Genomic DNA, 27104 nt, shown 5'->3' on the forward strand with positions numbered 1-27104 from the left:
TCAGAAGAAGACAAAGTCCCACATCCTGACAGGAAATAAGCCTCCATCTGCACCTGCCTCTGGAGCTGACTCTGATCGTGGATCCTGAGCGCCCCCTGCAGCTGATTTCCCCACAGCGTTCCTGCAGGGAGGTTTGTGTCTGGGCGCACAATGACTTCCCCTCACGGTGTCTTTCGCACAGTAATACACAGCCATGTCCTCCACTCTCAGGCTGTTCATTTGAAGATACAGCATGTTCTTGGAATTGTCTCTGGAGATGGTGAATCTGCCCTTCACAGAGTCTGCATAGTATTTATTACTTCCATCATACCATATAACTGCCACCCACTCCAGCCCCTTTCCTGGAGCCTAGCGGACCCAGTTCATGCCACAGCTACTGAAGGTGAACCCAGAGGCTGCACAGGAGAATCTCAGGGACCCCCTAGACTGTACCAAGCCTCCCCCAGACTCCACCAGCTGCACCTCACACTGGACACCTGCAAACAGAGGGACACCGTTATCAGAAACTGCCACACAAATCCACTGTTTTTCTCACTCATGTTCACTCACAGTCAATCTCTCTATTTCTCCATGAATCACCTCTTAAAATAGCAACAAGGAAAACCCAGCTCAGCCCAAACTCCATGGTGAGTCCTCTGTGTTCAGTGCTGATCACCGAATGGAAACACTGCCGACTTCCAGTGCTGGGCTCCTCTCCCAGATCTGCAGGGTCAGGGCTGTGCTGGTTTTCATCAGCAGAGGGAGGCCCCTATTTCCATGTCCCCCAGTATATAGCAAGCTCTGGGGTGGGACATCTGAGGAGAGGCTGGGCTCAGGGCAGATGAAGTGTCCTAGGGGAGATCGGCAGTAATTCCATCATTCAGGAAAATACAGTTATATATTATATGATTGTGCCTTGATTAACACTTAGCTCTCATAACTTTATTTTATTCTTACATATTTACACAATACATTTAATGTAAGCTTCAATGTTATATTTTACAGGAGATAATTTACATAGAGAACACAGCAGTTGTGCAGTGTGTCTAAGATTATACATCTAAAAACAATTAGTCCTGTTATCTGGGCCTGTGCTCTAACCACTGGAGGAGGCAGCTCCCCTGAGATAACTCCAGGCAGCATGGCCCACGCCTAGTGAAGTCTGCAGGCTTCCCCATCTGTTATGACAACTTTCTCTAATTTACCTAAATATGCAGAGAGAACCACGGTTCATGTGTATGTTTTTGGAAGTCAGTTATATTCCTTGTGTTAATATTGATCTATTTATTGCTGCACTTCAGTCAAATATTATCTCATCAGTTTCTTTGTTATTGCTTTATTCGAGTGTAATTAATAAATAATTCAAATTTATGGTGAATGATTTGAAAAATCTAGACCTATGTTTGCAACCATTTACTCAGCACTTCAATCAAGTTTTGAATAAATTAATCCCTAAATCTTTCTCTTATTCCTCTGAAATTTAACTCACATCCCCATTACTCCCAATGGCATATTCTCAGAAAAATTTAAATCTTCTCCATGTTAATTTATAATAGTGGCATCTTCTAATATTTCTACAAATGTATCATGTAAAATTTACTCTTAATTCCTCAGTTTCTTTCACTCAGCACAATTCTTTGAGAATTTAGCCATGTTTTTTTCAATGAGTGAGGCATGACTTGATTTCAAGCTGCATTAGATTCCAGTATATAAATATATGCCAAACTATTTAATTGTTCACCTGTAACAAAATGTGATTTGTTCTCTCAGTTAATGGATTTGATAGAGAAAAGCAGCTACTCGGCATGGGAATGTAAAAATGTGTAAACTATGATGTTATTATGACCTCATTAAAAACAAACCTGAACAACTACAAATAAAAAAAAAGAAAACCTTCAACATATCTGAGTTTATATCAGAGAGAAAACAAACAATAAACAAAATCTGAAATCTGAGGAGAGAGGAGGCTGCAGAGAGAAGCAGGACCCATGTATTAGTGTACCTGGGGCAGATACCACTGGATGGCATTTAAGAACAGAACAGGCTGACTTGGAAATATTCAATGAGTTGGTTGAGGATGCATGTGCTCATAGTGTTAGACTTAGAAACTCCTGGTGCTTGCAGGCTTTTCCTACATAATTATTATTAATATTCTTGCTGCACTTTATGCAAATAATCAGGCCAAGTTTAAGACTAAAGTTTATTTTGCAAATGACTCAGTCTTATAATTACTTGATTCTGACAAAAACCGGAACTGGAAAGAGAAAAATTGTATTTCAAAACATATCATACACTCATCTTTAAATTCTAATCTCTTCAGTTGTTTAAGTATTTGCCTGCATTTTAGACTAACTCGGCTTATTCCTCAGAACCAACCAGTGATCTCTGGCTGCAGCCCAGAAGAAACAAAAAGGGATGGGGAATATAAAAAAATCTGGATCAATATTTTACTTTTGAGCAATTATCCTACAAATCGTGCCAGGTGATGGAATAAATAGGGTGCCCCTAACCTGGAGGTTTCTTTGGGAAAATAAATCCCAGGGAGTTAACAAAAGCCAAGACTCATGCACCCAAATCTTAGCAGGCATAACTACAGCCGCAGTTATCTGGGCGTGTCAGCAGCCTTGGAATTTTTTTTCAGACTGTCCTTGCCACCTTGTTTGGTTGTGATACATATCTTCTAATAATCCGATTTGCCCCTTCTCATTTTCAGGCCATCAAACTCCAAATGGTCATGCAACTGAAGCCTGGGATAATGGCTCCCTTTTATTGGGGTCCCTTAGACAGGCCTCCAAGAGAGATCTTCCCCAAACAGCATCCCTCGTCAGCTGGAAGCAGTTAAGATTTGTCTTTGTCTCTATTCTAACGACAGTTAGATGTACTTCTTCAAAGAGGAAAATGATAGAGGTAGGAGGCAGAGAACTCTCCTAGGCAGGTAGGGAAGAGTCCCCATAGCATCTCCAACGCCCCAAGGTCATTGTGCACAGGGGGTTGCCTAGACATGCCTGCAGTGAAAATTGTTAATGTTGTCTTTATCACTCTCTGTATAAATAGCCACAGATAATAATCTAGCTGCATGAAGGTAAAAAATAACTAGTTTGAAATTAGAACAAGTCCCAATAAAATCAAAGTTAGCATGTGGTTTATAACATGATAGACAGGAGACACGGCTGAATGCTAAGAATGTGTTCACATCTATTTTATGTCATGATCAGGAAAATATTTTGTATATTCTTTAGATAAGAGTCCCACTGAGAGCACTGATTAACATTGATGGATAATACCTCAATAATAAAACTAAAGGTTATTAACCTGTAATTTGTATTAAGAACACAAACTTTCATTTAGGATATATTCTTCTATGTGTTGTGAAATCAACTGAGAAGGCAGGAAACATTGAACTTATTGAGCTGTTTAATAAATTAAAAATGAGAATTAAGTACATATGACTTTAGATGGTGCACAACTTTGGAATTTTTTGTGTCATTTTGTTTGATACGGAGTCTTACTGTGTTGCCCAGGCTGAAGTGCAGTGGCACAATCTTGGCTCACTGCAACCCCCGCCTCCAGGGTTCAAGCAATCCTCCCACCTCAGCCTCTCAAGTAGCTGGGATTACGAGTGTACACCACCACGCCCGGCGAATTTTTGTGTTTTTAGTAGAGATGAGGTTTCACCATACTGGCCAGGCTGGTCTCAAACTCCTAACCTCAAGTGATCCACCCACCTCAGCCTCCCAAAGTGCTGGGTTTACAGGCATGAGCCACGGCGCCCAGTCTGGGATATTTTTAGAAACCAAGAGGGTTCTGACGTCTTCTGGAAATCCTATGGAAATGGACAACACGGGAAGAAACTCTCAGATGAATTTCTGCCAACTAGAGGGCTGATTAATATCATTTTAAAGCAAATGCTAACACACAAAAAGCTAACATGAAGCTAAAAAAACATAGTGATTCAATACAGCAATCAGTCTAGCTCAATCTAGTTTAAAATATTATCTAACCATGGAGGGCATTGTCATTGTTCATAGAAGACACAGTCAATCCCACTCACAATCTTCTGGGAATGTTTTAAAAATGGCATCGCTACATAAAAATTATCAATTTTAATAAAATGCAAAACACCCTTGGCCAAGCGTTCTCCCACTAGCACTATGGAATCATGGTCCACTCCTCAGGGTGCATCAGTTATTACCCTATGACTTGGCAGGTAAAAGGCCCATACATTTATAGAGTTTACCCCCAGAGATTGTCTTTGTCCTATTGCATGCATGTGTTACAAAATACTGGAAGTGATTCCTGTGTGATATCCACCCCAATCATGAAGAGTTAAAACTGCCTTTTTACTACATCTTTTCCACAGTGTCTTCTGATCTTCAACAAGGAAACTGAAAGAAACATCAGCAGAAAATACTGCTCTTGAATTATATTGGAAGGAATCTTATCAGAAACTTTTAACTAACTCACTGCACAAAACAGTCAGGCAGTTAATTATTGGCTTCATGTTTTACAACTAAAGAATCAATTCAGGCCAGATGCAGTGGATCTTCCCTATAATCACACCACTTTCAGAACCAAAGTGAGGGAAATCACATGAGACCAGACAATCAAAACCAGCCTGGACAACATAAAGAGAAGCTATTTCTATGAAAAAATATTTTAAAGAATAAGCAGGTGAGGGGTGGCCTTCCCCTCTAATTCTAGATACTCAGGAGGCTAATATGGGAAGATTACGTGAGTCCGGAGCTCAAAATTATAGTGTGCAATGATGACACAACTGTACTTTAAGCTGCGGAACAGTGTGAGAGCCTGCCTCTAAAAACAAACAAAAAAGAATCAATTAAGAACTCCACACAACTGTAAATCTACTCAAATAGGAGATGTTAAACTGAGCATCCTCACTGATTGCCTGGCATTTCTGATGTTTTTAAGCAGACGTCTGACCTAAAACCTGCAGAATAAGCTGATAGTCCTTGATTGTGAGAAGCTTCTACCCAAGACATTAGGCCAGGACCCTGTCTAATTCCCCATCCCCTCTTTCTTTTTCTCATTATTATTTCCTTATATTTCTAAAGTCATCTCATTTCTGTAGATCTGGGTCTTGTCCATCCATACTGAAACCTTATCTTATTTCTTTTTCATTATTTTTATTCTTGCCACCTAGAATAAGTTGTCACTCTATCTTTTGGTGCATGACTGTTGATTACTTAAGGCTCACACTTCCATCATCTGCCACACAAGGTGAATCTTGTTTGGACTCACAGGAGCTTCTTCATTCAATGCCAGTGGGAGTTTCAAACCTTATAAACCCCAATCTGTGAGTGGGAAGCCTCACTCTGCCGCCACCACTAAACCATTATAAAAACGCTGAGCCAGTGTCCTTTTATCTTCTTTCAAGCCATTTTAGATTTTCCTGCGAGACCTGCCCTGCACTCAGCAGACACCTATACTGTGCGGATAATACACTTTTCCATATTCACTTGCTCTGAGCGTATGACTTCATCAGACATGACATACACACTAAATCTCAGTTGAGATCTCTTGGCTTTGCATGTTGTCAACTACAACTGATGGTGTCACTGTTTCTGTTTTTTTCACAGACACTTCTCTAAAGAAGACATTTATGCAGCCAAAAGACATATGAAAAAATTCTCATCATCACTGGCCATCAGAGAAATGCAAATCAAAACCACAGTGAGATACTGTCTCACACCAGTTACAATGGCGATCACTGTTTCTATCAACAGGACACACTGGATCCCTGAAACAGCTCCAGGACAGAGCTGGACATGTGCTATAGATTTGTTTTGTGTCCCTACCTAAATATCATCTCAAATTCTGATCCCCACATGTCAAGGGAGGGACCAGGTGAGAGGTTACTGGATCATCTGGGCAGTTTTCCCATGTTGTTCTCATCATAGTGAGTGAGTTCTCACAAGAGTTGATAGTTTAAAAGTATGTGTCACTTCCCCCTCTCTCTCCTGCTGCGCTGTGAGATGTGCCTTGCTTCGCCTTCACCTTCCACCATGATTGTAAGTTTCCTATGGCCTCCCCAGCCGTACAGAACTGTGAGTCAACTCAACCTCTTTTCTTTGTGAACTACTCAGTCTCAGGTAGTTCTTTATACCACTGTGAAAACGAACTAATAGCACATGACTGGTGGAGTTTGATAAACTTTCTTAATGAAAATTTATAGGGGGTTTTATAGGGTTTGAAACTCCCACTGGCATTGAATGAAGAAGCTCCTGTGAGTCCAAACTAGATTCAGCTTGTGTGACAAAAAAGGAGATGATGGAGGAGTGAGACTTTTAATCAGTGCTAAAGATAGTACTAATTATACTAGGTAAAATTCGGTATCGAAGGAATTAGACAGAGTTAAATAAAATACATGAAAAGTCAGAGACTCCTGAATATACACATGAATGAATGCTGGACATTTCTGTATTTTTAGAGAAATGCTAGAATACAGCAAAATAATGGCATGGGGTTAAATTAAAAAATAATAATCTCCACATTAAGTGTTCAATTTTACAAATATGGTCATAGACATTATCATTATCAACATAGATAACAAGTCAATTACCCTCAAAATATCCTCTTGTTCTGTAATTCCTCCTTCCTAGACTGTCCCTTCTCCTACAATATTCACAGTGAACTACTGATTTTTATGTAACTTTAGATTACTTTTCAATACATCAGGTAATAAAAGTTATAGATTTATGTGTGTTGTGGGGTGGCTGTATGTAAGTTTCTGTGTGAGAGAGAGAGAAGAAGGGAGGAAGGAAGGCAGAAAAAGAGAGGAATCCTACATAATTGACCACAATTTATGGGAAACACATGGTTCTTATTGTGTTTCATAATGACATAAACAATGAAGCTGGAAAAGCTACACATTAATCAGGTTTATTGAATACATCAGGTAATAAAAGTTATAGATTGATGTGTGTTGTGGGGTGGGTTCATGTAAGTTTCTTTGTGAGAGAGAGAGAAGAAGGGAGGAAGGAAGGCAGAAAAAGAGAGGAATCCTACATAATTGACCACAATTTATGAGGTTCTCAAGTAATTATGGGGAATTAGTCCTTACGGACAAGTCGGATATAAGATGGAGAGGACAACTTGACACACCTAGCTATGGTTCTATATTTATATAAATATTTTCTAATCATACAAACACATGCATTAGAATGGATGTAGTGGAGGGTGTCTGGTGGTGAAACATGATGGGACACAAAACGCCTCATCCAGCCCCTTTTCACACCAGCTGCACCTGCTCTGAGGTTGAGCCTTGAACCTGCTCTTTCTGAATCCCCACAATAATCCTGAGCCCCCCGCTGTACCAAGCACCCTTTGGTGTCGTGATTTTCCCCCATGCTTCCTGAGAGCCCCCGGCTACCTGCGTGCTTCTACAATGGTCTTGAGTGCCCCTTGGTGTCCTGAGGGACCCTGGTGTCCTGAGTAACCCTGGCTGTCCTATGCACCCCCACAGGGAGGCTTGGGTATGAGTTCACACTGTGGTCTCCTCACTGTGTCTTTTGCTCTAAAATACATGGCTATGTGTTTGTTGCTCACATAGTTCAGCTGTAAGAAGAACTACTTTTTGGACATGGATCTGGAGATGGTGACTGGACTCTTGAGAAGAGGGGAGTAATTTGTGCTCCCTCCGTGACCTATTCACCGGATCCACTCCAGTGCCTCCCATGGGGGTGCTGATGGATGCAGCTCCAGCAGGAAACACTGGTTGTGATGGAGAATGCAGAGATGGCACAGGTGAGGGAGAGGGTCTGTGAGGGCTTCTTCAGGCCAAGAGTGCACTGAGAAACACAGTTGTTGGCATGCACAGGTTCTGGAGAACACGTTGAAATTTCCAAATACTTACATTTCTATGGAAATAATGAGCTCACTTGTGTTCAATTAGTGAGTCTCCTAGCGTAATGCAGAGGATTCTGATGTTGGATTCAGACAAATATAGGGTCACATTTTCCTCCATACTTGGAACCAAGTAATAAAGAGAAACTTGTGTCAGGAGAATGGCCATTGAACTATCTCTGTTCATGGTGATTTTCAGAATAGTCTTGAGATGTGATCACCTAAAGAGTGTCCTAATGCTTAACCAACAATTAGGCCTGAGCAGCAGTCACAGGCATTGGAGGTCACCCAAATGGAGAAATATCTAACTCACTGAAGCTGCACCTGGGGGTCTCTGCAGGCTCTGAGTTGTGCAGGAACAGCTCCTCCCTTAGACTCAGAGTGAGGACAATCTCTGCTCATTCTCTGTGAAAGGTGAGGGTTAGTGTGTGGAAAGAACCCAACTTACTTTGCTCAAGATCTCTGTACTTGGACAGAAACAAAGAATAGGAGAAAAAATGATTTCAGTTTTAAATAGAATAAATTCCCATGAGGAAGGTAATAGTATGTCTGGATCTTGCACAGAATTAAGAAACAATGAATTTGGGGTAAAGTTGAAAATTACAATTTCTTTGCAGATTCTGTTTTTAGTTATCTATGTCCTCTGAGAAAATGAAGTAAAATCAGGGTTTTTACATAAAAATTCACAAACAGCGTGCTGGCCTTGAGAATGCACCTCCCATCTCTCCTGCATCAGGGAGCCCAATAGACCAGGCAGCCAGCTGTTGCACTGCACTCTAACACGTGCCACCTGGTGTGTGCCAAAGACACCCATCCTGGGAACTCCTCCAAGACAGTGGCTGTGCACAGTGGAGACACTGAGGTATGGCTGCTGCTGGGAAGCATTGGACATCCCTGATGCACAACTGTGCTCTGGGAGGCACCAATGGCCTCGCTGGACTTATCTTGGACCACAGGGTTGTTACGGAAGCTCCATCAAACTCCCACCCCTCTCCAGCACTAGTGGTGAGATTGACATTCTGGGGTGACAGTATCTACAGCCCCACCTGGCCTCCTGTGCATTTTTTGCTTCCATTACTTACATCTGCTTTGGGACAAATGAGAATGTTTCCTCTTCTCATAATAAACTTTTCTAATTCAGAGACCTCAGGGGTGGCCACAGAAACATGAATGTTGAGAGGCTCCAAGGGAAACTGTTGGATGCAGAGGAAGCCACAGACCCTGAAGGAAAGCAGCCCATGACAACCATCTTCACCTGCCCTAGAGCTACACCTGTTTTCTCTGGGTTCTGAGTGCCCACTTTATCCCAGCCTCCTCCTTTATCATTGCAGGAAACTCTGTGTCTGTGTTCACACCGATGTCTTCTTATGTGGTACCTTACATATGGTAATACACAGCCATGCCCTCTGCTCTCAGACTATTCATTTGCAAATACAGTGAGTTCTTGGTATTTTATTTGGAGATGGTGAATTTGCTCTTCACAGATTGTGCATAACATATCTGACTTCCATCACACTGTATATCTACTATTCACTCCAGCCCCTTCCCTGGAGCCTGGGAAACCGAGCTCATTCAGTAGCCACTGAAGGTTAATCCAGAGGCTGCACAGGAGAGTCTCATGGAACTCCCCAGGTTGTCTTGGGACTTCTTCAGACTCCATCAACTGTACTTCACACTGGAAACCTGCAAACTTGTAGACATCCTGGTCAGAAACTGCCAGACATATCCACTGTTTCTCTCAAATTTATTCACTCACACTCTATCTCTCTAGTTCACCTTTTAAAACAGAAACAGTGAAAACCCAGCTCAGCCCAAGCTCCATGGTGAATCTTCTGTATTTAGACCTGTTCACCACATGGAAACCCCTGGGAATCCCAGGGCTGGGGTTTCTCTCCCAGAGCCGCAGGGTCAGGACTGGGGTGGTTTTCATCAGCAGAGGGAGAAACCTATTTGCGTGTCTCCTCCTGTATAGCAAGCTCTGGGATGGGAATCCTGAGGAAGGGCAGGGCTCAGTGCAGATGAAGTGTGCTGGGGGAGATTTGTAGTAATCTTATCATTCAGAAAAATATCATTTTACATTATGTGATTGTGCCCTGATAATCATTTACCAGTCATCATCTTATCCCATTTTTACATATTTACAGAATACATTTAACGCAAGTGTCAATGTCACATTTTAAGGAAGATAAGTTACACACAGAACAGAGTGGTTGTACATTGCATTCAAGGTCACACAGCTGGACAGAGTTAGCCCCATTATCTCGGCCTGTGCCTCTGACCACTAGGGGAGACTGCTCCCCTGAGACAACTGCGGGGCAGTGTGAGACATGCCTAGTGAGGTTTGCAGGATTCCACCCCTGCCAGGAAATCTCTGTTTTCTTTTAGTGTATTCTGCTATTGACCTGAAATACATAGAGAGAACCAGTGTTCATGCATGTGTACTTTCAAGAGTCAGAGATGTTTTGGGTGTTCATTCCCGTCTATTTTTGGCTCTACCTCAATAAATGTATTCATTTGTTTCTTTGTTACTGCTTTACTTAAGTACAATTAAAAATTAATTCAAATATATACTGCACAATTTGGAAAATGGTAACATGTGTGCAACCCTTTAATCAGAGCTTCAATTAATTTGTGTACAATTCACACCTAAATCTTTGTGTCACTTCTCTGTAATTTCATCTCATCACCCCATTACTTTCAAAACGCAATTCTCACAAACATCAAATCTTCTCTGTTGCTTTAGAATAGTTGTACTTTCAGCAGTTTATACAAATAGAAGTTAATGAAATGCACTCTTAATTTGTTAGCTACTTTCACTCAACAGTTATTTGTGAATGTAGCCATGATTTTATGTGAATGAGGATGCCTTGATTCTAATGCTGCGTTGTACTTTAGTTCATAATCATACGTCAAATTGTTTAACATTCACTTGTAATGGATATGGATACTTGAGTTGTTCTCTTAATTTCTGGCTTTCATAGAGAGAGCAGTTACTCAGTATAGGAATGTGAAAAAATGAGGAAACTATGGTCTTACTCTTTCCTCATTAACAACAAACCTGAAAAATTATGAATAAATGAAGAAGAAAACCTTTTAAGATATCTGGAGTTGCTTTAACATAGCAAACAAGAGGACTGAAATCTGAGGAGGCAGACGCCTGCAGAGAGGACTGGGACCCACATGTTACTGAACCCAGGGCAGGTGCCACGGGATGGCATTGAGAGAGGAACAGGCTAACCTGGAAATATTTAGTAAGGATTTTTTTTTTAATTTTGGATGCATGTGCTAGTGGTGTTAGATGTGAAACTATTAGTCCTTGCAGGCTTTTTCCCGGGGATTTGAAAAATCCACAGTCAGGTCCCTTATCTGCTGTCCTGTGGTGCTCATGGGAAGAGAAGAACAGCAAGGACTGTGGAATGCCTGGATTCACCTCCACTATCTCCAGGGGAAATCCACTAAAACCTGTGTCCTATGGCCTGTGATGTGGTCTACAGAAACCAAAGAAAACAGAGGATTCCCGGGAAACTCCATCCAGATGAAATCCTTAATCTTCAGGTTAAGTACAACGGAGGAGAAGCTGAGGACATGGCAGAGAAACCACTGTGGTTTGGAAAAGACACTCTACCCCTGGGGGAAGAGGTAAGAACAGGAAAGTTGGGAGGGCCACCCTGAGAATCATGATTACCGCATATGCATAAGAAGGAGGTTGTTTTGGAAGGTTGGAGAATGTCCCCTTTGTTCGAACCCCTTCTCCACATGGTCAACTAGGTCTGCAGAATAATGAAGTAGCTGCATCAGCTCCATTCTGGCCTCTGTCATGTGATATTTTTTGTGGATTTTCTTTCTGCTCTCTCATAATTTGTTTCCTCTCTCAACTCCTAGCTCCATTCTTCTTTTAATTCTCACTTTATTGAAGAGATTCATATTTAGCTTAGAACATTAAAACCTTTGGAAATAATTTTCATCTCAAACCTACCAAATCTAATGAACTCTCTCCAGGGGTGCCCATCTCTTTTTTTTTCTTCCTTTTCTATGGGGTATGGCCCTTGTTTCTCCCTGAGTCCAGCTCTTATTTTCATATGCATGAGGAGTCTAACCATCACACACCCAGGAACATCTTGGAGCAACGTAACCTACCATCCGTCTCCTCAGCCCTCATGTGCGCAGTGGCCACTCTGTCAGCTGCTGTATGTGCTTTAGGGCTTTCCATGTAAAAGTGTCTTTCACTTTCCCCCCAAATAAAGTTCCTGGTCTTAAATACCTTCAAGAGCCAGTCTTCTTTTCTGCCCCTTTGTTGCTAATATTGTTTTATTCCATTAAAATCCACTGGGAACCTCAGTGACAATAGAGGTGACCAGCCTACCCTTCCCATTGTCTGACTTCTGCCTGACTGACCCACCCATGAGCTTTAATCCACTGCTCTGCAGCTGATGGGGCCATCTGGACCTTCGTTAATAAGAGGTGTGTAATTTATTAGAGAAGACCTGAGATCAGGAGGCGCCTGAGCTCCTCAGAACACAGGTGTGTCCTGCAGTAGAGTGTGTGTGACTGCAATCACATGTATGTATAACTCGTGGCCTCAGCCCATAATGTGATGACAGCTTCTGGACATTCCTGGGCAACCTGATGTGGGGTGCCCACAGAAGGATGGGTACATGATAAGGATGTTAAAAAGTGATGTGGTGTTGGGGGCATGGATGGCCAAATTTAATTTAAATCTATTCTGTCCTTGGGGAAGACTGGGAGAAAGGTAACAAAACTCAGATACTATGTAGCTCCTAATTTAGGAAGCCATTCAGTGAAAATTTAGAAAGTTGAATGAATAGACTATACTTTAAGGGATCATTTCTATAGTTCATTCGAGGAAGTTGAAGGAAAGCAGTTATGTTGGTGATGTTGGTGTGTTTTCCTGTGACTTACTTAGGAGACAGCAGAAGATGTTCAGTGGTCAGTCTCCATGCAGCTGGTCCTCATTGTCCATTTGTTATGTTCACATGAAAGATAAAAGACAATTTTGTGGTACAGGCACCAGGGTTGGTTTCAGAGACCTTGCCCCAAAAATGGCCAACAGGAGCCAGGTGCGGTGGCTCACACTTGTAATCCCAACACTTTGGGAAACCGAGGTGGGCAGATCATACAGTCAGGAGATTGAGACCATCCTGACTAACACAGTGAAACCCTGTCTCTGCTAAAAATACAAAAAAAAAAAATAGCCTGGCATGGTGGTGGTCACCTGTAGTCCCAGCTGCTCAGGAGGCGACGGGGGCTGTAGTGAGCTGAGATTGCACCACTGCACTCCAGCCTGGCGACAGAGCGAGACTCCGTCAAAAAAAGATGGCCAACATGGCCATGACACATTTTTATATGAGAACTACTATTTTTGCCTACTTCATGTGGAAATCTGAGAGATGTGCCCAGCCTCAGGGGGCTGCTTCTCCCTCCAGGAGCTAACAGAGTTATGTGGTATTAGTCTGACTGGGTCTCCATAAGAAGACAACAGGAGTGGGTGGCTTAAACAACAAATATTGATTTTCTCACAATTCTGAAGTCTGAATGTCCAAGATTCAGGTGCTGGCAGGGTTGGTTCTTGGTGCGGCTTCTTCTTGGCTTGCACCTTCTAGTCCACTATGTCTCCACTTGGCCTCTTCTCTGCATGCACGGGAAAAGTGAGAGGTCTCTGGTGACTCTTCCACTTCTTATAAAGACAACAGATCTATTGCATTAGAATCTCAGACTTATGATCACATTTAACCTTAATTCTATCCTTAAAACTCCAATATAGATCAATTGGATTTAAGGTTTCAGCATTTGAGGATAAGTCAACTGATGACACAAATCAAGAGATTCTGAGAAGTATTAGAATAATATCTATTTTTTTAATTAAGAAGGAAAAATGGGACATTCAGGAACTTGTAGGAAATTTCCTAGTAATTAGTGACACTTCGACTCTAAGAGGAAAATTTGCCTTTTTCCTTCCTTGCCTACCACAAGGATGTGAGGAAGCAGAACCACAGATAACAAAGACAGAGGAGCCCTGGAAACAGCTGAGGTGCTGACGAGGAGGGAGAGTACTGAGCAGATGGGGAAGCCCCGCCCTCCCTGCACCTGCTCTGGACCGGCCTCGTGCTCTGTGGGCCCCGCGCGCCCCCTGCTGGTCTTGAACAGCACCTGCGCCGGTCCGCTCTGCCTCCCTGCCCGGAGACTTGTGTCTGGGCTCACACTCACCTCCCCTCATTGTGTCTCTCGCACAGTAATACACGGCCGTATCGGCGGCGGTCACAGAGCTCAACTTCAGGGAGAACTGGTTCTTGGACGTGTCTACTGACATGGTGACACGACTCTTGAGGGACGGGTTGTAGTAGGTGCTCCCACTATGATGGATGTACCCAATCCACTCCAGCCCCTTCCCTGGGGGCTGGCGGATCCAGCTCCAGTAGTAACCACTGCTGATGGAGCTACCACAGACAGCGCAGGTGAGGGACAGGGTCTCCGAAGGCTTCACCAGTCCTGGGCCCCACTGCTGTAGCTGCACCTGAGACAGGACCCCTGTGAACAGAGAAACCCACGGTGAGCCCTGGGATCAGAAGCAGCATCTTATATCTTCATATCTGCATTCCTGAGACACTCACATCTGGGAGCTGCCACCAGGAGGAGGAAGAACCACAGATGCTTCATGTTCTTGCACAGGAGGTCCATGACTCTCAGAAAGCATTTCCCATGTGAGCTGGACCCTGAATTTAAGGAAATGTGTAGTCGTTTCCTGTAGGTGCCTAAGTGAGGATTTGCATGTGGGTAGTGCCTTTGTATGGGGAGGTGAAAGGGATGAAGGAGGCCCCAGTCTTTTGGAGGATGCTGACTGTGCCCTTTGTGAACTCAGTTCTCTTCCTGTGGCCTCCCCTCACCAACCCCAGAGTCCTCTTCTTCCAGGTAGGAACGTGCTGAAGGAGCTGGTCTGGGAGATGAGTGTGATCATGGATCAAGGACAGATTTTGGAATACGGTAAATACTGTTCTACCTTTAAAGACTCATATAAAACCAACCACACACCCAGTTCATCTAAATTGTCGTTTACCCCTTCAGACACATTGAAACAGCAGCTGAGTGTAATAATCACAGTGAATTGAAACAAGCCTGGATCCATGCAATGTGTACTGTAGTTCAGAACATCCATCATGGTTAGAAGGACACGACTTGTTCCAGGAAGTGGGTTATTTTTAAACAGCACCTGAGAGCTGCCCTTCTGAGACCTTTTGAAATTTGAGATTCTGTGTGAGATCTCAGAAGAAGGAAGTGGGATATATCTCCATCCTTCTCAATGTGTGACCCTGAGAATATGGCCTGACCTCTAAACACTTCTGTGTGAAAAGATGTACATTGGGAATAGCAGTGACTTCAGATAAAAACTCTCTAATACATCAGCACTGGAAGATAGTCTCATCACCAAGATTAGTGAAATTACCTTTCCTGGGAACCAGAGAGGACCTCTGTAAGCTCTCCCCTCTGAGAAAACAAGGATCTCTGGTTCTTCCCTGACAGGTCACACTTGTGAAACATGGCTGGACAATGACACTTGAGCCCAGAATTCGTACCCACATATTTACCAATTCAGATCCATTTGTCTCTGAAAGACTCTCCTCCGCTGAATTGCATGAACATACCCTAGGGTGTGCAGTATTGCAACTTGGGCATTTCACATTAGTTTGGTGAATTATATAATAAATAATCTATCTCCATGGATGTTGTAACAGGAGAGTCATCAGAAGCTGGGTGTATTGTATAATCTGGATAAACGTGGGCTCTCTTCATGGGCGTTGAACAAGTGGGCTGACCTTCTGTAACATGACAGAGGGAGAGAGACAGACTCAATATCCAGAACAAGGTGAGCTCCTTACCTACCTACCAAGTGGTCTCTGGGCCATTTGTTTGAACAGATCCAGAAATACCTTCCTCACACTCAGGAGAATTATGAACATTGAGAGAAATTGAGATAATTTTTTTTACTTACAGGGAATATTTCATAGGCTTGTAGACATCTACATGGGTGTGTAAAGGGATGCTAGGTTGTGCTCATACACAGAAGAGCAAGAATTATATTTTGTGGAAAGAAAACCAAAGAGCTTCTGAATTTGTAGGTATTGTTTGCCACAAACGTGTCAGGTCACTAGATCATGTTATGATGCTAGAGAAAAAACTTCCCAACATTGTCATGGACAAAATGCAAAAGAATAAAGATTCAACTGAGATTCCCTTGAAAATCACCAGTAATGAACAGGCCAAAAGAAATCAACCACTATGGAAAGAGTGGTCACTAAATGAAACAGTAAATTCCATGCTGTGGTGAGAAGGAATATCCATCTGACAGCTCATTTTCACCTCTGCAAAGACTTCAGAGCACAGAGTAAAAGCAGAGAGTGCTTGCCCATGCCTATGTCCTGAATGGTAAAGCCTAGGTTTCCTTCTAGGGTTTTTATGGTTTTAGGTCTAACATGTAAGTCTTTAATCCATCTTGAATTAATTTTTGTATAAGGTGTAAGGAAGGGATCCAGTTTCAGCTTTCTACATATGGCTAGCCAGTTTTCCCAGCACCACTGATTAAATAGGGAATCCTTTCCCCATTGCTTGTTTTTCTCAGGTTGGTCAAAGATCAGATAGTTGTAGATATGTGGCATTATTTCTGAGGGCTCTGTTCTGTTCCATTGATCTATATCTCTGTTTTGGTAGCAGTACCATGCTGTTTTGGTTACTGTAGCCTTGTAGTATAGTTTGAAGTCAGGTAGTGTGATGCCTCCAGCTTTGTTCTTTTGGCTTAGGATTGAGTTGGCAACGTGGGCTCTTTTTTGAAACACCAAAAGCAATGGCAACAAAAGCCAAAATTGACAAATGGGATCTAATTAAACTAAAGAGCTTCTGCACAGCAAAAGAAACTACCATCAGAGTGAACAGACAACCTACAAAATGGGAGAAAATTTTCGCAACCTACTCATCTGACAAAGGGCTAATATCCAGAATCTACAATGAACTCCAACAAATTTACAAGAAAAAAACAACCCCATCAAAAAGTGGGCAAAGGATATGAGCAGACACTTCTCAAAAGAAGACATTTATGCAGCCAACAGACACATGAAAAAATGCTCATCATCACTGGCCATCAGAGAAATGCAAATCAAAACCACAATGAGATACCATCTCACACCAGTTAGAATGGCAATCATTAAAAAGTCAGGAAACATCAGGTGCTGGAGAGGATGTGGAGAAATAGGAACACTTTCACACTGTTGGTGGGACTGTAAACTAGTTCAACCATTGTGGAAGTCAGTGTGGCGATTCCTCAGGGATCTAGAACTAGAAATACCTTTTGACCCAGCCATCCCATTACTGGGTATATACCCAAAGAACTATAAATCATGCTGCTATAAAGACACATGCACACGTATGTTTATTGTGGCACTATTCACAATAGCAAAGACTTGGAACCAACCCAAGTGTCCAACAATGATAGACTGGATTAAGAAAATGTGGCACATATACACCATGGAATACTATGCAGCCATAAAAAATGATGAGTTCATGTCCTTTGTAGGGACATGGATGAAATTGGAAATCATCATTCTCAGTAAACTATCGAAAGGACAAAAAACCAAACACTGCATGTTCTCACTCATAGATGGGAATTGAACAATGAGAACACATGGATACAGGAAGGGGAACATCACACTCTGGGGACTGTTGTGGGGTGGGGGGAGGTGGGAGGGATAGCATTAGGAGATATACCTAATGCTAAATGATGAGTTAATGGGTGCAGCGCACCAGCATGGCACATGTATACATATGTAACAAACCTGCACATTGTGTACATGTACCCTAAAACTGAAAGTATAATAATAATAATAATAAAAAGAGACAAAAAAAAGAGCAGAGAGTGAACTTAGGGCAAACAGGAGCTAGATGTTTGAGGAGGATGGAGAGTGAGCCGGAGTCATTGTGAGCCATTCAGAAAAGCAGAGTGTTCCAGGGTGTATTGAGTCCTCCTGAGTTAAGAGGTGCTGAATATAAACTAGTTTTATTGCCCTCTTTGTGTTTTACTCTCCAGACTCTCTTAGACGTCCAGATTTGAACATGTGGAGTGTTGATGGAACTCAACATAACTAGGAACTTTTCAGTGAAGATGTAGGTAACAATGTGGGTATAATAAAATTCGGTTTATGAAAATATTATTATCCGAAATGTTAAAGTCAATATCTATTAATTTATCATTCTTTTGTATTTTACAGACAAGACTTATTCTGTTGCCCAGGCTGGAGTGCAGACTCACCTATTAATTTTATTGCATAAAAACGATCAGTCCAATTTATGTTGTCCTGTTATCTCCATCAAGGATTTAGGTCCATGTGGCCTGTGACACAGTTCTAGTCACAGAGGGAAGTGAGTGGTTTGTTGAGTTGATGCTGCTTCTTCAGAGGGGAATTTAAACAATGAACTCCTCGCATCACCAAGTCTATTTTTATAACTGTGCATGACCCTTGGGAATGCACTCACCATTTCTTACATAATGAGAGTTGACTGTGCCATGAAAGTAACAGGAAGATGTGTAAATTTAAAGCCTGGTTACATAACCTGTTGAATTTTAAACACCAGGAGCCAATCACATTCTGGCATCTTGTTTAGTTGTGAATGTATTTTCAGTTGGTTAGTTCAAGTTCCCATAATTCATTTTCTACTAAAATATCACATACAATCATCTTGAGATATTAAAATAAAAAAAAAAAACTCTTTTGAAAATGAACCCATCTTCCAGGTGGATGAAAGTTCCTTTGTGGTGAAGGGTGGAAATATGGTTGAACACTGAGGTTGTCTTCACAATTGTTTTATTTTAATTAGGGGAACTTCTATACATCCCTGATATTTATTAGAAACTCCCATTGAGAATCCTGAACTAACGTAATTAGTTGATGGAGCACACAACAACAATGCTGAAGGTTATTAAGCAGGAATTGCTATTACAATGTCAGCCTTGCTTTACAACACATTTTTCTACCTGATGTGAAATTAGCCCAGGTGCACTGATGAGAGCTTGTCAGTTAACCAAAGACCAGGAAATGGGTACACATGTTTCCGGAGTAGGGCATGGCTTTGGGATGCTTTGCAAACAAAGTGGCTTCTCACGTCTTCTGGAGAACCCATCAAAATGGGCAAGTTAAAGATCTCTTAGGAGCACCCGTCTGTCCCACATTCTTGGCTGATATAACAGTAGAACTCAAAGCAAAATGAGATAATATGGAAGCTAAGAAAACTGCTGTACCACGGCCTCAGCTCAGCACAGCTGCCTCCTTCCTTAGGCTTTCTGAAACTCTCGGGATGTGGGTTTCCACACTGTGTACTTCGCACAGTAATACTCGGCCGTGTCATCAGCCTTTAGGCTGCTGATCTGAAGATACGCCGTGCTGACAGAGGTGTCCATGGAGAAGACAAACAGTCCCGTGAAGCCGTAGGTATACCTTGGGTTCCCAGTGTAGATGTTGATCCATCCCATCCACTCAAGGCCCTGTCCAGGGGTCTGTCATATCCAATTCATACCATAGATAGTGAAGGTGTAACCAGAAGCCTTGCAGGAGACCTTCACTGAGGCTCCAGGCTGCTTCACCTCAGGCCCAGACTGCACCAGCTGCAATGGGAGTGGGCACCTGTGGAGTGGACACAGGGAGTGGGTGAAGTCTCGCTTGACTGGCCTGGTTTATGCCTCAGCCCTGGGACTGGGGACCCCTTACCTCTTGCTGCTGCCGCCAATAAGAGGATCCGCCAGGTCCAGTCCATGGTGAGGAGCTGTGTTCTAAGGGATTCTCCCGAGGAGGGGTGTGGTTGTTGGGTGATGCTCTCAGGGCACAGAGATACTATATTCACCTCAGTTATTTGCATATTCATGAAGGATACTATTTAATAGCCCAATTCCTGACCCAGTATTAGAAACAGCAAATACATGACACATGGACGACACAATTGTAGAAGCTGGGGGTTTAAGGCGTAATCCTGTTAGAGGCCATGCATCCCCTACACATCCCTGAACTCTGTGATGACAGAGCTTCCCCCTTTGGAGAACAAGATCCTCAAGGACACGCACCTCACTTTGAAGCCACATTTGAATGTCTCAGGGGCAACTTGAATCATTTCTAGACCTTAATATGTGAATGCGTTACTTTGGGAATGAGTGTGTTTATCCAAACATTGCACTTATTTATAAGAAAGGATCACTTCCTGACTTCCAGCAGAGTTTGAAATCCCCGTTGTAAAAGTGGTTCTCATTACAACATCAAGTTTGATAAATGCTCACAATTGAATAGACATTTATACAGACTTCAGCAGTCTTTGTGAAATACTTATTTTAGATATTTTTAAAGGAAGTCCCAGGCCCTGGGAGGAAACTCTCCCCAGCCTACTGTGCACCTGCTCTGCGGTAGGAGGCTGTGCTGGGTGTATCCGGAGCGCCCCCTGCAGCCCAGCCCCCACCATGCAGGGAGGTTTCTATCTGAGCTGACAGAGTATATTCCTACTGGTGTATCCAGCTCTGTATAAAGTGGTTGTGCCCTGGCTCAGAATTCTCCTTTACGGACACCACATGCTCCTCACACCAACACATCTTTTGAAATAGTGAATTGGACTTAGGAAACCCAGTGAACTCTGCAGAGAGACTCCAAGAAAAGATATGCGTCACCAGGGAGCCCTTTCCTGGAGCTCAAGAGGCACTGAATCGTTGGACATACGGTGAACCCAAAAACTCTTCAGAGGTTTGGGGGAGACTCTTATTTCCTTTAGGGTCCTACAGTTGATTATTGCACCTGAGAATACCTGCAGGTGCAGGTGCATGTGGATAGAAGCCCGCTCCAACTCTGCTATTCAACTCACACATGCATGTGCGCGTGTGCACACACACACACATACATACATATATATACATTGTGGCTAATTTTTATGTTAATGGATCCCATGTTTGCCATTTTTTTTCTGGTATCCATCTCATGGAAAGCACTCCCTACACTGGCACTAAGACTGAATATGTGTCTACTGTCTGCAAACAGAAGTAAAGAAAACAGAATATAAGTGGACACTTGGGAATTGCGTGCACATTGAATTCACTTGGTCTCACTTTGGAACCCTGCAGATACCACATGAAAAGTAAATTTGAGACGAATGAGGGTGAAATCATTTTCTTGGTATTGAAGTTGCTGGTGTCAGAGGCTTCAAATTGCTCTATTTTCTTTAACCTTTTTTCTCCTATTTCCTCCTCAGATAGAGTTTGTGCATTGCCACACTCACATATTTAATCTATATTGACTAAACTGGCGAGACGTAATGTGTGGAACACGGAAGCATTACATGTTCTTACAGTTGAATTTTAATGCTGTAGTGGTCTTCTTTCTCTGGGCTGTGGCCTATATGGGAAGTCTCCAGGTGTGAAGCTGATTTTTGCTCTTTTCTGGCTGGAACATCACAGGAAAATTTTCTTGAATGTACCCCTATTGGCTAATTTTACACATTTTCATGATGAAGGTAGGTTGCTGGTAAGGGCTTGTAATGGGGATAGACTGCCTTTTGCCACATAGATAAGGATCTAAAAATGTCCTTTGCCTATTTGTCTGTATGAGCAAGGTCTTTGTGTATTTATCAGAGAGTTTGGTCTCCTGGTAACAGAGCCATGAATGGATCTATGTGGATTCTCATCCTGAGAACCTGGAGGTTCATGGGGGAAAGGGCGATAAGAGTATTAGGGGCTGGGGCTTCCAGGAACTCTCACCCTTATGCTAGCCAGGACATGCCCTTAATGTTTATTTAGTTCAGATTTTCATATAACAAACCACACAGCCAGGCTCGTTTAAATTATCCATCCTCAGTCCATATCAGAGCAGCAGCTGAGTATAATCATTACATTGAACTCAGACAAATCAGGCCCAATCCGATTTTTACTGGAGCTCAGAGCAGCTTTACTGACTCACTTAATTTGGAGATTATTTCTTCCCTGAAAGAATTGTAAGGGTTGCTGTGGAGCCTCTGTGGGGTTGGATTTTTTGCATCAGCCTGTCATGCAGGGTGTTCTGAATGAGGTAGACCTTTATACTTAGATGATAATTATTCCTAGTGATATGGAAATGGCTGGCAGCCCTCAATTCTGTTTCTTTCTTTTGTTCCCCTGAGTGTCTACAAGAATCCCATGATGAACCTCAGGACTCTCCTTCATGGATGACTCTGAAGATTGTCAATTGACTCAGTGCTACAGACAGAGGGAACTAAGGGAGGATTCTAAGTTAACTGATATGTTGAGCCACCAACATAGGACGCATCCAAGAATGAACCATTTTTGTCAATGCCAATCAAAATTAAATTCGAGATTTGTGATTTTCAGTACATTGGAGTTAAAATGTATATGATTCTTGACAATAAGGTCTCAAACTTGATGGTTTGCAGATGAAATGAACTTGTCATGGTTAGACAGAACTTCTTTTACTAGGAAACTAGTCTTTTAAACTAAAGCAACTGAGAGGTGGTTTCCTGAGATCTTGTGAACATGTACCTATTGGGGAAAAAAATCAGGAAATCTGGTCTCAAATAATTGACAGAAAGCTTATAAGAAATTTTTGTCAACACAGCCATGAAACTCCAGTTAGTCATTTTGTTGGTTTATTTGTTACAACTCAAGAAGCAATTAAGAAATCTACACAATTGGAAGCCTACTCCAAAGGAGATCATCTTTCCATACTTGAAAAACAGACCAGTAATCATAAAGAGACACTTCTCCATGAGATCTACAACTTACACAGATTTCTGCAACCTGAAGAAGTTTCTCTAAGAAAATTATTCTCTAGACATCTATGTATTCTAAAATACATTGTGTTTATTTATGATGAATCTGTACAAACCCTTGGCACATTAAACAAACTTCATGTAAATGTGATAACTTTATCAGTTACTGTGCTCTCACACTTTACTGGTTTCAAAAGTTCATCACCCTTCTTATGCAGCAATAGGTGGCTTTGAGAATACGCTGTTGTTTCAAGCAAACACATTCTAGATCCTCACTTGATTTCATCATTTCATATTGAGTGTAGGTGTGTCTATGACTGAAAACCCAACAGTTTTATCCAACAGATTCTCCTCTTATCAGATCATCCTGAAACCTGCCAACCACCTCCATCATGCATGCTTCCAATCTTTTGCTTTTAGGAAATAAGAGGCAAATTCATAATCCATCCCTGCTTTAAGGTGAGAAACCTTCCTGACCCTCCATATTTAGTAGAAACTCTCACGGAGAGCCATAATCAAACATTATTTGTTTATGGATCATACCTCAAAACTGAAACTATTTTTCATAATGGCTATACCACTCTACATTTTCACAATTATGGAAAGCAGTGTAAAGGCTCCTAAATGAATTAAAGCCAGAAATATTGTATGACCAGGAATCCTGTTTCTGGGAGTATATCCAAAGGAGATGAAATTACCACCTTGTAAAGATATCTGCATCCTATGTTTATTGAAACACTATTAATAACAGTAAAGATATGGAAACAGTCTGTCAGGAGATAGACAAAAGAGTAAAGACAATGTGGTATATATGCACAATAGAATATGATTTAATGTTATCAAAGAAAGATGCTGCCATTTGCCATGATGGATTGATTTCCATAACCACTAACAGTGCACCCCATCCATTATAGCTTCTCCCTAGAGGATGGCAGGTCGTTATTCAGTAGTAATCACTGGCTGTGGTGGGAAGGCAACTTTTATGTACTGTTGAATTTTTCAGCATATCAATGTCTTCAAATATTCTGCTACGTCTGCATTGATAAAGTGGAGACTAACATTGGAAGTAAAATTAAAAGTGCCTAAGTCATCTAGACACCAAGTCATTGGATGATCCTCGCTGTGTCCTTGAGGGAGTGGACCATATGTAGTAGCATTTGGATTGGGGATTGGTGTGTTTCCAGTTGTAGGAAGAATAACTGTAGTATATTAGGCATAATTATGACTTTATTATTGTCTTTATTTGAAGATTATGTGTAATCTCAGGAGATGTGTATGGGTTCAAGTTGACAAAGGGTGGACTTTTAATGCTAAATACTGAGTGTCAACTTGATCTCATTGAAGGATGCAGAGTATTGATCCCGGGTGTGTCTGTGTTGGTGTTGCCAGAGGAGATTAACCTTTGAGCCAGTGGGCTGAAAAAGGCAGACTCACCCTTAATCTTGGTGGCACAATCTAATCAGCTGCAAGTGTGGCCAAAATAAAAAGTAAACAGAAGAACATGAAAAGATTAGACTGGCTTTGCCTTCCAGCCTACATCTTTCTCCCCTGCTGGATGCCTCCTTGTCTCAAACATCGGATTCCAAGTTCTTCAGCTTTGGGACTTGGACTGGCTTGCTTGCTCCTCAGCTTGCAAATGGCCTATTGTGGACCTTGTGATAGTGTGAGTTAATACTCCTTAATAAACTTTGTGTGTGTGTGTGTGTGTGTGTGTGTGTGTGTGTGTATCCTATTTGTTCTGTCCCTCTAAGGGAGGCTAATGCAATCTTAATTCACAAGAAATTAAAAAAATAGGTGATTAGGAATTCCAGGATGGAATGCAGACTATATAGAAAATATCTTATGCCATTATACAAATCTATGAAATCAAAAGAGGTACTAAGTAGGTTCAGAAATAGTGTAGTCCATAAGATTAAAGAAAAAAGAAACTGCACATCAGCACTGGACTCCACTTGATGATGTTCCACAAAAGAGCACAACTTACACAATCTGGTTCCACTCTACAAGAATCCTGGAAATGGACTACAACGGGAATGGATGGTGTGTGGAGGGAGGGGGTTCCCCACAGTTGGAGTGCGAGGTTAGGGAAAGGCATAGAAGGAAGGTGAAAATCATTCATGTGGTATTAACTTAGGGTGGGTATGTCAGTGGATTTGCAAGTTTAGCATAATATAGGAACATAAATAAAAATCGTTTAGATGTGGGTATATATATATTGGTTAATACACAACACATATTTCCTGTATTTATTACTTGAGAGGTTCTACAAGAAATTACTGCACATTAACAAAAAATACACCAAGAATCAAGATATGAGTTTTTAATACTATTCTTCTGTAAAAGGAACCAGCAGCCAGGTGCAGTGGCTCAAGCCCGTAATTCCAACACTTTAGGAGGCTGAGACGGGCAGATCATTTGAGGTCAGGAGTCTGAGACCAGCCTGGCCAACATAGCAAAACCACGTCTCTACTAAAAATACAAAAATTACCCAGGTGTGGTGTTGCGTGTCTGTAATCCCAGCTACTTGGTAGGCTAAGACAGGAGAATTGCTAGAACTTGGGAGGTGGACTTTGCAGACTCTATCTAAAAAAAGAAAGAAAGAGAAGAAAAAAGGAACCAGAAATTCTTTGAGAAATGGCTAATGCCAGTGCTTCAGAAAAGAATATAGGATAATGGTCTACAATTTCTTACAGTGTCAGAAAATGAGAAAGGGTTCCAAAACAAAGAATTGCTACTTTTGCATTTTTCTTGCTTGTTGGTCAATCTAGCCAGCAGTCTAACAATTCTGTTCATGTTTTATTCGTTTTTAATTTCATAGAATCAGGATGTACACATGCAGAGCTGTAACATGAATATATTTCATAAAGATGAGGTTTGTGCTTTTGATGTTACTGTTACCCAATAGTGAACATGGGCTCACTTTCCTCTCACCTTGCCCTCTTTTGCAGTCCCCAGTGTCTATTATTTTCTCTGTGTATATGTGTACCCATTGTTTACTTTCGAATTATAAGAAAGGATTTTTTGTGAGTTATTTTATTTAGGATGTCCTTCAACTCTATTCAAGTTGCTGTGAAAGACACAATTTCATTTTTTATGGCTGCATAGAATTCCATGATTTACATCTATCATATTTTATCTAACCATCCACTGATTGACACTTAGAGAGATTACTTCACTTTTCTATTGAAAATAGTGTTGCAATAAAAATAGGAATGCAGGTGACTTCTTCTTATATAAAAGTTTCCTTTTGGGAGAAACATACCCACCAGGAGGGATTACTGGGTCAAATGGTAATTCTAATCTTAGTTCTTTGAGAAATTTCTCTATTTTTTTCATAGAGGTTGTACCAATTTGTATTCTCATCAACATGTAAAAAGCATTATTTTCCCTATGCTTCTCTGCAAACATCTCTTTTATTTTTAATAGCCATTCTGACTGGTGGAAGATGCTATATCATGTTGTCTGTAATTTACATTTATCAGATAATTTGTGATGCTGAGTATGTTTCCTTATTTGTGTTGGACAGTTCTGTGTCTTTTGAGAAATGTCTGGTTTTTGCTGACTCTTTAATGAAGTTGTTTGTTATTTCTAGTTGACTTATTTGAGTTACTTGTAGATTCTATATATTTGATGAATAGATTGCACATTTTTGTAACCATTCATAGGTTGTCTGTTCACCATATTGGTTATTTCTTTTGATGTGTAGATGATGTTTGGTTCAATTAATCCTGTTTGTCTAATTTTGTTTTCATTGCATTTGCTTTTAAAGTCTTAGCCATATTTTATTTGCTTAGGCCAATGTCCAGAGGATTTTTTTAAGGCTTTTTCAAGTATTTTTATATTTTGAGTTTAAAAATTTAAACTTTGAATCCATATTCAGTTAATTTGTGGCTGTGATGATATAGAAGTCTCATTTTATTCTTCTACATAAGGCTATCTAATTCTCCCAGCACCACTTATTGAATAGAGAGCTGTTTCTCCAGTGTATATTTTTGTCAGTTTTGTCAAAGAACTGTTGGTTGTAGATATTTGGCTATATGTCTGGGCTCTTGAATTTTTTTCTACCACTACCATGCTGCCTTTCTTATTATATTTGTGTTGTGTAATTTGAAGTCAGGGAATGTGGTATTTCCAGCTTTGTTCTTTTTGGTTAGGATTGCTTTTGTTATTCAGACTCTTTTTTGTTTTTGTTTTTTTCTCTTTTATTTTTCATCCTTTTTAAAATTATACTTTAAGTTCTAGGGTACATGTTCACATCGTGCAGATTTGTTACATATGTATACTTGTGCCATGTTGGTGTGCTGCACCCTGTAACTCATCATTTACATAAGGCATATCTCCTAATGCTATCCCTCCCCTCCACCCCCACCCCACGACAGGCCCTGGTGTGTGATGTTCCCCTTCCTGTGTCCAAGTGTTCTCATTGTTCAATTCCCAGCTATGAGTGAGAACATGCGGTGTTTGGTTTTTTG

The 27104-nt window shown here is 41.4% G+C and overlaps 2 pseudogenes and 1 gene segment (V, D, J or C); all 3 read right to left on the minus strand.

Annotated features, from left to right (window-relative positions):
* On the minus strand, positions 1-688 carry LOC129027046 (immunoglobulin heavy variable 3-33-like; annotated as a pseudogene).
* A 12771-nt stretch (positions 689-13459) lies between these two features.
* On the minus strand, positions 13460-14546 carry LOC129027045 (immunoglobulin heavy variable 4-38-2-like). The segment is given in 3 exon segments: positions 13460-13491; positions 14068-14388; positions 14472-14546. Coding segments are annotated over 3 exon segments (420 nt in total).
* Positions 14547-19174: 4628 nt separating this feature from the next.
* Positions 19175-19653, minus strand: LOC129027044 (immunoglobulin heavy variable 7-4-1-like; annotated as a pseudogene).
* Positions 19654-27104: the final 7451 nt, after the last annotated feature.

The sequence above is a fragment of the Pongo pygmaeus genome, chromosome 22, assembly GCF_028885625.2.
Source record: "Pongo pygmaeus isolate AG05252 chromosome 22, NHGRI_mPonPyg2-v2.0_pri, whole genome shotgun sequence".
Classification (NCBI taxonomy): Eukaryota; Metazoa; Chordata; class Mammalia; order Primates; family Hominidae; genus Pongo; species Pongo pygmaeus.